Genomic DNA, 12,259 nt, shown 5'->3' with positions numbered 1-12,259 from the left:
AGTTAGGTAGTTTAATTTAAGAGTGTGAGTTACACCAAATATTAATCTTTCGTTAAACCATTTTACATGTACAACATATGCTCTAGCCTTCTACTTTTAAAGTAATATAGATTGTTATAAAAAATTAGATATGGCATAAAATCAGCATCTCAAGGAGGCCTGTTTTCTGAAGATAGAGTTATTATGTACTTACAGGTATGCTCCAGATCTGTATTCCATCACTGTACCCAATCATTAGCAGCAAAGGTGGTTCATTGCCAGTGCTATGTATCTCATGAAACTCCATATTCCTTGATGTATCTAAATTGGATTTAAATAACAAAATAAACATTAAGTTAGGACAAATTATGTTTAATGTCTGGTATACTGGATACAGTTTTCAAAATCCATATTCATATTATAATTAAAGGCAAAGCAATGTACTTTTTAATTTAACTGAAAAAATAGTGAAAAAATGTTCCTTTAGACACAAGGAATAAGATCTGTAATTAGAGTTTTATTTGAGAGGGTACAAATACCAGTTTAGAGGGAGTGATGACGGGAAACGTCCTACACAACATAAGAAAGGAGGCTATGACAAGATGACTCAGAGGTCTTTGTCATTCCCTACCTTCTGTGATTATTAGCACATGATCAAGTTATTTTTCTATAAGCACCATGAAATTCTAGAAAAGCACCTCTTCACATTTCACAGTTACTACTCTGAAGCCAAGTTTACAAAATACATATAGTCTACAGTGCTCTGCTACGCAAGAGATTTAGCAACAGAAATTATTAGTGCATTTAGAAGGAAAGATTGAGTACACAGAGAAAATAGAGGGATCAGTGATTTCTTCTTCAGAGGTACTTTGTCTATTTAGGAAAAGAGAAGTCTATTTACTGAGCAAATATAATCATCTGTAAGCTACATTACTGCCAGTTCACGTAATGCTATCATATTGACATATCAGATGAAAACCACAGAGGAACAACAAATAATAATTATAACAAAGATGACACTTATGTAGCACTTTGATGATCAAAGCTTTTTACACATTATCTAATGCTCACAACCCTCTAAAAAAGGTAATTTACATAAAAATATGAAGGTGCTATAGGAAATATATCAAGACAGACTAAAGTAAACAAATGTTTTTATATCTTGGCTAAGGCCGCTCTACCCTAAAGTTAGCAAGAAGCATAACGTTCTAAAAGCACGTAAACTTCAGGTAGGGAGAAGAATTCTTCAGGATGGTACAAGATTATAACCAAGACTAACAAGATTAAACTGAACCAAGGAAATTTAGGATGAATATGAAAAGTAAAGGTTTGATTGGATATGTTTGATTTTCTGTCATACTGTGGCAAGTGAAGGGAAGTGGCGAAAGCCCCAGTGGCTGGGACATTTACAAATGCACAGCAAGGAAAAAGAAACCTACTAGGAAACAACCATGCACTGGCCTTGCGCATGAGGCAGTGAGATATACAAGCTTATCTAACAGGTCTTTTCCGTCTCTAACATCCATAAATTTGTGAACAAGGAATCTTTGTGCCATTCCAACAGCTACAAGTAGTAAAACTTGCCCTACCTGGCTTCCGCCCGCCCCCTCTCCCGGATAACCCAATAGTACACACTGACATATATATGCTTAAAGAATCAGAGCCCAACTAATTTTAAAGACCACCAGGACATGAAGATTCCCTATCATGTCATACTATCATGTCACATCTGGGATCAGAATGAGCCTTTACCACAGGAGTAAGGAGGAGGACACTGAGGTAACAATCAAGTTGCAGCAAACATCTGGAGGAGTTTCCGAAAGCATTTGGAGAGCTACAGCCTATGACTTGTAGGGTAGGCTTAGAGCTCCATGGTTAGTTAAAGCAAATTGATGTACATTGTTAACACCTCCATATAGGAGAGCAAGATGTTTGGTTCATTCAAGCAAGTGGTCATATGGCCCTCATTCACCTCACACTGAAGTCCCACCACCTACCACATAGGTTCTAACCTTCCTTGTTTGAGAAAGATTATTGGGAAGATGGAGGCAAAACAGCTCAAGTCTTATCTGAAGAGCTAACTTTCTTCACACCTTTCAATGTGGCTATAGGCCTAAGTAAGGCATAAAGACTGCAATGATTGTTTCCTGTTAATGACAGTCAAAGTCTGGTTTCCATGCTGATTCAACAGCCTCCAATAGGGGCAAACAAGTCCTGATTAAGTATATATACTGTTCCTGAGCTACTGTTTTTCCTCAACGATATCAAAGAGGATGGAGTTAGGTTACTGCTCATCTGCCTTGACAGCTCTCTATTGCTAGGTAACACAAAAGTCTATTATGACACTGCACCCATTCAATATGGGTGCATGAAGCCACTGGGAGAGATAATTAGGTGATTGAGGCAACAAACCTACGAATACACGGATTACACTCAGCCCTATGTTTTGTTTTCAACTGATCTGGATAGTGAGAGGGCCAAGTGGCTTTGCTCTGGAATTTGCTTACTTCACTAATCCTACCACACCAGATTTCGCTCACCTTCAAAGCACATTTCAAGAAATTTGCTGAGCAAAGGCCTATCTATTCACTCAGGATTTTACACAATAACGGTTCATTCCTGGTTAGTAAGGAGGAGTAAAGGAGTTTTGTTTGAGCCAACTCTTGTCTATACTGTAATTTTTTAATTTTGCTAGTTTAAAATTATTGTATATGGGCCCAAACGATACAGAAATAGAACTGAAAAAAGGAGATAAAACCATACCATTTAAGTCTGCATTTTCAAATCTGACCCAGACTATTTTTTCTTTTTCTTCTGTTGGTGGAGTTCCACTGTAAGCCTACACAAAAAAAGAGAAAGCTTGAAAGAAAATAAACAAAAGTATAATATCTTTATTTTTTGCTCTCTGTATACAGCACATCAGGTAATGCAAGGAAAACAAGAATTGGTGCATATATCTTACACCCTCCGTATTTCTGGGAGGTTTTGAGAGGAGTGGTTCCCTGGTCAACACATTTCATCTTAAATATAATTCAACTAGTGTAGCAACACTTATTAAAGTAAAAGTGGCAAGACAGAAACAACCACAGACCTTCCGGGTACAGGGAATAAAAGCCAACTGGCTCCTAAGAAACATAAACCTTGTATTAAATTGGACAGAACAAAAAAGATGGTTGTTTCTATAATCCTTGATTTTGTCAATTTAAACTATTTTTAAATAGAATAAAAAGAAGATCTTTAGAGAGAGGTATATTTATTCTTTTAATTCCTTTCTGACCCACTTAAACACTTTGTAAGCAAGGCTAAAAAAATAGAAACCTTTCTTTCCTATGAAGCTCATTCCCACTGCGACATTTTAATTATATACCTATGATTTTAATATAACCAAAATATTTACGTTTGAAAGAGAATGCACTGTAACTCAATCAAAGTAGATCCATACTTCAGTTAAATATATTCTACAGATGCCCCTAAAGAGATGAGGTACAAAGAGAAATTGGAATGAAGCTTCTTGGTGTTTCTAGACAACCTGAGTTTTACAGTTCTCAGGAGAAACAGCAGTAATCAGAATATGAGTTACAGAGGAAATACCATTGTTTCCAACTGAATTATTGCAAGATACTGTGCAGCATTTTGCATTAAATATGAAAAGAACTTGTATAATCACTGTGTGCATGCTGGACAAGCAACAATATGCACTCCAAATGTAAATAAAAAATTAGTGTTGGTATTATTTTTCAAAACAAAGCATGTTCCATGTCTACAAGGCAAATTGACTTGTAAAATATAACTAAGAGTGCATCTTTTTAACTATGGAGAAAAAAATACCTGAGTATAAGAACAGGTTAAAACACAACAATTCTTTCAATAAAAGTTTGACTATCCTTACTTTTACACCATAGCTTGAATCACAACATGAAAAAATGCATTTGGCAAATTACGAATAGTCAGAATCGTCAGTGGAAAACTTTTCCTAACAGGAGTCAGAGTGTGCCAATTTCTTTTAAAAAAAGAAATTTCTAGCTTGTATAATTAACTATTATTATTATTATTATTAACTGATTCCAGCTATGAATCAATGCAATGTTGCCTTCCTGAGTGTACAGATAAACAGTTACAGTTCCTCTACTACTGTCCACAGCTTTCCCAAATACCAGGAGCATGACATTAATCCCACTCTTATCAGTTTCAGCCTCTACTTAGAACCTTGTGGGGAGCAGTGAAGTGACCACAGCCAGATCAATTCATTCTGCAGTTACTTGGGAAAGCTAGAAACACCAGAGCACAAAAGGACCAGGGCTATTCTTAGGGGAGAATGACCCAAGATATGGAGCATGGGGGGAAAAGCAGAATGACATATTCATGTGTTCCTCCCCGTCACAGCAGGCTGTAGAAGGGGTAAATTAGCAAATCTCCTCCAGTCAGTGGCAACCTGAAGGTTCTGAGGCAAGTGGAGAAAAGAAGAGAGGAAAAGAAAGAAAAAAAAAAAACCTCTCCTCCTTTCCAGCAAATGTTAAACTTGCAAAACAAGCCGGTGTGTATCAAACTTTTCTGATGCCTACTAGCCAGACATTGACACACAAACACACGAGATCCTAAGCATGGTCCAGAAATACCAGCTTGGTAGGTGTCCCAGCAATTAGGAGAGTTGGGCTTCCCACAAAAGTGTTGTCTATCTACCTCACAAGTAGGCCTCTGCCTTTCATTGCTACCACTGCCACATCTTTAAGTAGGCAGCAAATTTAACCCTCTCTCACTAGTACATACATGATACATTTTTCATGCCTTGTTTTTAAATAGTTTGGTCAAGACTTTGAACTGACTAGTGATTTTGGGTGTCCAACTGGAAACATCTCAAAGATGGCCTGATTTTCAGACAGTACACACTTTCTGAAAATCAGGCCTTTTTAAGGTGTCAAAGATAGGGGACCAAAAATTTTTCTGAAGCACTCAAAATTACCTGTCAGCCATTTTTTAAAATTTTGGTATTTGTTCTTTGTATAAATTGGACCAAAATATCACCATGTAGCTGGAATTTACTTATATGTATTACTAGCACTGTGAAGAGAGTGGGGTTTTTTTAGTCCCTTACCTGTGGCACAACATCTTGAAGAAACGTAACAACACTTTCCATATATGACTGTTCCCTGGAAAAGAAGAGTCCTTAATTACTGTGAGTCTAAATACAGATATAAACTATGACATATCACTGGGGAAAATAAGGCAGGCTATGTCTTGGTTTAGATTATCTGCAAAAGAATGACTGGCAATTCATTGGCTGATAACTACACAGAAAATTACATTTGCCTTGACTGGTGGGGAAACCGCCAATTCCCATCTGTATGGTTTCTTTACAAATCTGTGGGGTTACATTTTGGTTTTTACACTGCACACCTACTGAACTGCATTTAAAATTATTCCACTTAGAAAAATATGGTGTTACCCCTTGACGGTATGTAATTCAAGGTATAACAGAACCTCAGAATTACAAACACTTCGGGAATGGAGGTTGTTCAAAGCTCTGAAATGTTTGTAACTTTGAACAAAAGGTTATGGTTGTGCTTTCAAAAGTTTCCAATCGAATATTGACTTAATACAGCTTTGAAATTTTACTCTGCAGAAGAAAAATGCTGCTTTTAATCATCTTAATTTAAATGAAACAAGCACAGAAACAGTTTCCTTACCTTGTCAAATCTTTATTTGAAAACCTTCCCTTAATTTTAGTAGTTTTGTGTTTAACACAGTACTTTATTGTACAGTATTTGCCTTTGGAGGGTAGCTGGGGGGGGGGGTCTCTGATGCCTGATTGCATTCTTCCAGTTCCAAACGAGGCATGTGGTGAACTGGTCAGTTCGTAACTCTGGTGTTCGTTACTCTGAGGTTCTACTGTACTCTACAATATCCATAAAGTCTGGAAAATTTAGCATCCTATTACTTGATAAACTGCCTATCCCACACTGGTCACAAAGTAAGGGCATTGAAGTCTGCAAAGGATTAAGAAGTCTCTGCCTGTCACATGTCACGCCAAAGTGTAAAAGGAAGGGAAAGTTGGATCAAAGGAGAAGGCTGTGTCCTCGTCCCTCCTGGCTGGTTAAAGCAAGCAAAGCCTTTGGGAATTATTCTTCGGTGTTTTTCATTTGCTTTTTGTTTTGTGACTGATTTGTGGACAATAAAACAAGCCCTGAAGAAAGGGCATTAAAAGACTAATAGTTGAAACATTATTTCTCTTCCTGGGCTGGGGAAACTACCCGCCAGCTTACATATGCTAGGCACTACCAGGAAGTTAAGAGATGCTAGAAATTTCTACTATCTGTTCCCAAGATAAAGCTGGCTAAGATTAGTGGGAAGGCATTTTCAGTAGAGGTCTTAGGCTGTGGAACTCACTCCTCTTAGCAATTCATTATCAGCTGCAATTTAAAGTGCTGTGGGGTATAGTGCAAGGCACATTTGCTCTGATAGACTTTAACTAAGGTTTTTATTAAAGTATCTTACATAAGAGAGAGGTGAGTGTCTCAGATATGCTGTGTAGCTGCTGAGCAACAAAATACGTAGACTGACCTGTATAATGCGAGTCACCTAACTTGGCAATGGACAACATGCTCAGCTGCTCATATAATTTTTAAAAAGTTAGTGGTGATTCTAAATTTTTTTTCAGCTAACTCTCTGCATCCAACAACTTTGACATACTTCAGATTGATGATTATTTTGGTACATATTCAATCTGTTTTAACACAATGACTTAAGCTTTAAGTCTAGAATTACCAATAGCAGCAAATACAAGTTGTTGCCACTACTGCCCTTGCTGCTGGATCCAGATTCCTGCTACCAAAAGGCTCAGCCACTTTCCTTCTAAATAGAACTGTGTAAAAATCTTGTCCGCATAAAATGTTGGTGACATTCAGTACTTGTCATGACTGCAGAGAACAAAGCCTTCCAGCACTAAGGGAGGAGATGTAAGTTTCTGCATACACTTTTATAACAGGTCAGTCCTACAGCTCCAGAAGCATCAGTTGTAAATGAAACAAGTTGCCTGCCCTGTGAAATGAAGGCAAATCTGAAAAATGGTTCCTGAAGATCAAGAAACGGTTTATTCCAGACCAAAACTGACAAAAGTGGATAAAATGATTATTGAGTTAAAGAGAGTTTACCTAGTGGTTAGAGCAGAGCACTTTAAGACTAGACTCCTGCTTTCTGTTCCTGATTGACTCATTGTGTAATCTTGGCCAGGCCATGATCTCTGTCCCTCTATAATCTTGTCTATGCTACAGGATAAATAAAACCTAATTAATGTTTATGTATACTAGCCTTAACAAAAGGGTGGTAACGTCTTCATTTCATAAATGTGTGCTGATGTTTTCCAAAAAGTATATCTTTAATGAGTAAACCAAGCAGGCATGCTTTGGAAATGTTTTGTTCAATGTATGTGCACTAAACCTCTCTTGGAAAGAAATTAAGCAATGGTTAGCAGACAGAATGCTGAAGGCTAAGAACTTCTGAGAGAATTTCTTCTTTGATGTACTTATTTAAAAAAAAACACCTATGAAACTTCTAATTAGTTTTTAGCAGGTTAATTGATAAATCAATAGTTGAAGTAGTTCTCAAGCTAGCTTCTCTTTTGTATATGCTTCTCTTGTTTTTGTGGGTTGTTAATATGTTCTGCCATTTGTTTGATAAGCTACTAATTCAAAATGAGGGCAGGAGGTTCAAGTTTGTAGCATGCTACCCAAAAAAAAAAAAATCAATTCTGAGATAAAGGATGAGTGATGTTCCCATACCTGAGATATGCAGGTTGGAAAAACATAACCTGGAAAATAATCACCACACAAAAAGCACATAATCAAATATTCTTATAGAGCTTTTCTTTTTTAATTACTGTTTTTCCAGAGAACAAGCTCACTCCACAGAACAGGTTACTACAAACAAACAGAATTGCATTTGGCAAATTGCAAGATTTCTTCTACAGGCGTCTCCTCCCTTATATGAAAGCTTAGGTTGCAAAGACCCAGTTGTTTATGCAACTCACTGAGTTACAGGAACAGCTGCATTTTATTTGCTCCTGCTAAAAATTAAGTGAATCCTGAGATCTAAAAAGACAGTCATCCCCATCATTATCATTGTACATGGTTTGTCAGCTTTTATAAGTAAAGTACAAGGTGCCAAAACACACATGAGACTGCAATGCAATACCATAGCAAAAAAAACTAGTCAGCAGCATAATGCCACCACTGAGAAAATTTCACCCATTCTGCTACAAAAGAACTTATGACAGGCAAAGCCAGGACTACACAAATTTTCTGGTTACTCTAATTGAGGATGTTCACCATTCAACCATTGACATGTGAAAGTAACTTAGGGGAGACCTGGAAAGGTAGGAAAGTCTGTTACGCACTGTGTTTTGGAGGGACATACGTAACTACATTTTTATTTTTTTTAAACCTTCACTGTACTTATCTTCTCTGTTCTCCTGAGCGAGCAGTACACTGAAATCCACAACAACCCCATTTACTGAGACAGTGCAGATAACAGGATCTTTGTACCTTTTAATATAAGAATGGAACAAAGAGAGACAGCAGTGGGAGGGAAATCAACAAATTCCCACTAAGCACAAGTTTGTTATGTCTCAGTTGTATCTAGGGTTGAGTTTGTTTAGCAAGCAAGATATGTTTTGCAATCTTTTCTTGTTTATTTATAAAGTGTTCAATCAACTACCCTGTAACTTGTAAAGTTGGTGAACATTTTAGCCTACCAATCTCAAATGTATTCCTTTCAAAGAGAAGGCCTGCTGTTTATAATCTTGTAAATCTGGAAAGAGGCATTTATTTACTTTCTTTTGCTGGAAAATACTGAGCACAACAAAACTGTACTGTTTAGGACAGGAAGTTGCTGCTGATTTTGAGAGGACCACATTAGTGCCATGTACTTGTTGTACAGGAATATTCTAGGGATTTCAAACAAAGGTAACTGGACATCTTCTAAAACATGCTTACGTGACAGCCTGTGGGCGAACCACAACTCCCCCTGTACATCGGCTAGGGCGGCGAGGAGATTCTGTTGCCATCGTTGCTCTGCAGATACCTATGGGCAGTAGATTTTTTTTAAATAATCATTTATAGGGAAATGTTTATTTATGTTAGTCAATTTCTCTAGCTAGGATGACTGTAAGCTCTTCAAGAGAAGAGACCATTCCCTCAGATACATCTAAATCACTATACCCACCTCTGGCACTGTTTAAATAAATCTCTGCTTGTTTAATCTACACCACAAAAAAAAAAGGGAAAACAAAATCGTGCATGATAAAATGATTTTTATTTCAAGAAACTATGTATTATGTAAACTGCACATATGCATCAACATCTTAGGAAAATATATAATAACAAATTTTATAAATATATTAACTGCAGTACACCAGGTCAAGAGCAGCATTTAATCATGAGATATTGACCAGAAAGAATACACACATAAATTATAGAAACATCAAACTTTTAATCACAATGAATATGCTCTTGGGAAACAAAACATTCAGTAAGTAATCACAATGGATAGGGTTAAAACCAATGCATAAGATTTCACACACAAAAAAACCATTCTGCTTTTAGTTGTTCAGAACAATTCAGATCAGTTCTCTTATATAGAAAAACAAAACAGTTTTACCCACAGGGCAAAAGGCATTGACTGGACACCAGTAATTATGACAGGTCCTAACCATGCCCCTCAACAGCTTCTATCATCCAATTAGCAATCAAGCAACAACATAACAACAGCTGAATCCAGGTCACTGCAACCACATTACCCAAGGTAGTAGTCATTATTTAGTGTTGCATGTGTGCATTGTACTTTGTACAGAAAATAAAGACCGGAGATGAAATCCTGACACCACTGACTTCAATGGGGCCAGGATTTAATCCATGTTCCAAGCATTTTACAGTCTAAGAGACACGAAGGGGAGTTGTTCCGAGCCCTGTGGTACAGCTGTACCAGTCAGTGCCTGCTGTCATTCAGCCACCAGCACTGCTACCTGCAACAGAACTCCGGCTCTTGTGCCACCAGAGTCCCAGGGTGGAAGAGAGCCTGAAGTGCATGGCTATTGGGAATCACCAGTTCAGTCTTGAGAAACCCCACTGGCAATTCTTGAGCTGGGAGATTGAGCCTGACCAGCCTCCCACGCTTGTGATCCCCAAAACTGCAACCCAGATACCACAGCTCACCAGACCAGTCCAATTTATTTTACTCCTCCTTACTCAGGCACCTTCAGTCTCTCCCCTCACCTTAGCCCTCCCTTCCTCTACCCCTGCACATCCCTCTATCACATCCCTCCTGCCTCCCCTGCCCCATCCCCCTTTCCCAGACCCTTCCCCTTGCTCCCCCAACCCCCATCCCCCCCTACCTCCCCTCCCTTCTATATCCTCCCCTGCCCCATCCCCCTTTCCCAGACCCTTCCCCTTGCTCCCCCAACCCCCATCCCCCCCCTACCTCCCCTCCCTTCTATTTCCTCCCCTGCCCCATCCCCCTTTCCCAGACCCTTCCCCTTGCTCCCCCAACCCCCATCCCCCCCTACCTCCCCTCCCTTCTATTTCCTCCCCTATCCCCACCCCCTCTCCCATCCCCCTTCCTGACATGCCCCATCACCCAACAGCCTCCTTTCCCAGCCCTTCTCCTTCCTTCCCTGTCACCACCCTGGCTGCTCCCCTTCCTCCCTACTCCCATCGGCCCTCCCCAGACCCTTCCCCTTCCTCCCTGCCCCACCCCCCTCTCGCACTTCTACCCATTCCTCCCCCGCCCCCACCTCCTCCTCCCACCCCATCCCTTCCTCCCCCGCCCCCACCCCATTTCCCACCCCTGCTCCCTCCGCCCCTGCCCCCACCTCCTCCTCCCACCCCATCCCTTCCTCCCCCGCCCCCACCCCCTCCTCCCACCCCTGCTCCCTCCTCCCATGCCCCCACCTCCTCCTCCCACCCCATCCCTCCCTCCCCTGCCCTATTCTCCTCTCCCGCCCCCCTCCCCAGACCCTTCTCCTCCCTCCCCTGCCCCACCCCCCTCCTCCACCAGTCTCCTCCCCTTCTATCTCCCCCCTCCCGTTTCCCATCTCCCCCTCCCCGCCCCCCCCCTTACCTGCTGCGTTGCTCCTTCGCCCTGGCTCCTCACTGACAGTGTTTGGGACCCTCTCGGGGACTGACACCTAGCACACGCTTACGCCAACAGCCAATCACCACGCGGGAGAGGCCGGCCTCTCTGTCCTGTCACCCAATCCCACTCACTCGAATGGAGCAGTGGGCGGGACACCGATGACATGAACGTCGCTTGCGCCCGCTCATTGGCCAGGCTAGGTTGAGAGAACAGAGCGCAGCCTGGGCCCGTTGAGCTTTGTTTACATCCAGATCTCGCGAGGGCCACCGTGAGACCCCCTCCCCCGACGCACGTGCACGGAGGCAAAGCCCAAGGATCCTGTCAGTCACGGACCAACGGCCAATCAGAAGAAAAAAACCTTCGACCCCGCCCACATCAAGGCGCTAGAATCCGTCCGCTGCGTCATTATGTAATCCCGGAAGTGGCCTGGCTGAGGCAAGGGAAACAAGGCCCCGGCAGGCCCCAGCAAGGTCCGCCCGTCTCCGGCTCCGGGCGGGTGGAAGCAGGCCCGGGGGGGGCCGGATAGGGCGGGACGGGGATTGACGGGGCCGGGCGGAGAGGCCCGGGGACGGCCTGAGGCAAACGAAGAGCGGCGAGGCCTGGGCCCGGAAAGGGGGGGTCACAGCAGGACCCCCCCCGCCCCGGTACTGGGCGCTGCCGTGTCATAACGGGGCAGCCTGGCCGGGCCCGCGCCTGCTGGCCGGCGCCGCCCGAGCCGCGTGTGCGGGGCGGGTAACAGCTCCACCCGCTTGCGCCAGGACGGCCCTGAACTAGCGTCCCAGTGCCCCGCCGCCGCGCGGGGAACGAAGGCAGCCCAACAAAACTGGCCCTGGAGGGAGGGAGGGAAACCCGTCAGTTAGCGGGCCCGGCTGCGGTGACATCGGGGCTGAGATGGCCACGCTCGCTGCAGCAGCCCGATGGATTAGACAACAGATTTCCTTCCCGCTTCCATAGCTGCCTGCTGGAATCAGCCTCCCCGGGACGATGCTGCGTGTAAAACAAAAACCCGCCAACTGCTGCCTTCAGCGGGCCTGCTACAACGGGCTTGTCATCAGAGAGCGGCGCGATCCAGCTTGGAAATACAATGCCCTGCACCGAACAAACCGTTGCATCGCCTTCCCTTACATTTACAAGATGACTGCAACTCTTGCAGAGC

The 12,259-nt window shown here is 42.3% G+C and overlaps 1 protein-coding gene across 9 annotated transcripts in view; it reads right to left on the bottom strand.

Annotated features, from left to right (window-relative positions):
* BCAS3 (BCAS3 microtubule associated cell migration factor) overlaps positions 1-11,285 on the bottom strand; it is a 482,555-nt gene extending 471,270 nt beyond the window's left edge. For 4 of the 9 annotated variants that reach the window (XM_044993807.1, XM_044993808.1, XM_044993809.1 and 1 more), the window contains exons 1-5: positions 9,995-10,232; positions 8,967-9,054; positions 5,072-5,126; positions 2,743-2,818; positions 194-300 (exon numbers count right to left, since the gene is read on the bottom strand). In XM_044993807.1, coding sequence (XP_044849742.1) covers positions 194-300; positions 2,743-2,818; positions 5,072-5,126; positions 8,967-9,054; positions 9,995-10,058 — 390 coding nt within the window. In that variant the 5' untranslated portion in view covers positions 10,059-10,232. Of the gene's footprint in view, positions 1-193; positions 301-2,742; positions 2,819-5,071; positions 5,127-8,966; positions 9,055-9,994; positions 10,234-11,088 lie in introns of those variants that run through there. The other 5 variants (XM_044993810.1, XM_044993811.1, XM_044993802.1 and 2 more) reach the window with 3 other exon arrangements.
* Between the last annotated feature and the right edge of the window lie 974 nt (positions 11,286-12,259).

This window comes from Mauremys mutica, chromosome 19 (assembly GCF_020497125.1).
Source record: "Mauremys mutica isolate MM-2020 ecotype Southern chromosome 19, ASM2049712v1, whole genome shotgun sequence".
Lineage (NCBI taxonomy): Eukaryota > Metazoa > Chordata > Testudines > Geoemydidae > Mauremys > Mauremys mutica.
This window is presented reverse-complemented; position numbering and strand designations above follow the sequence as displayed.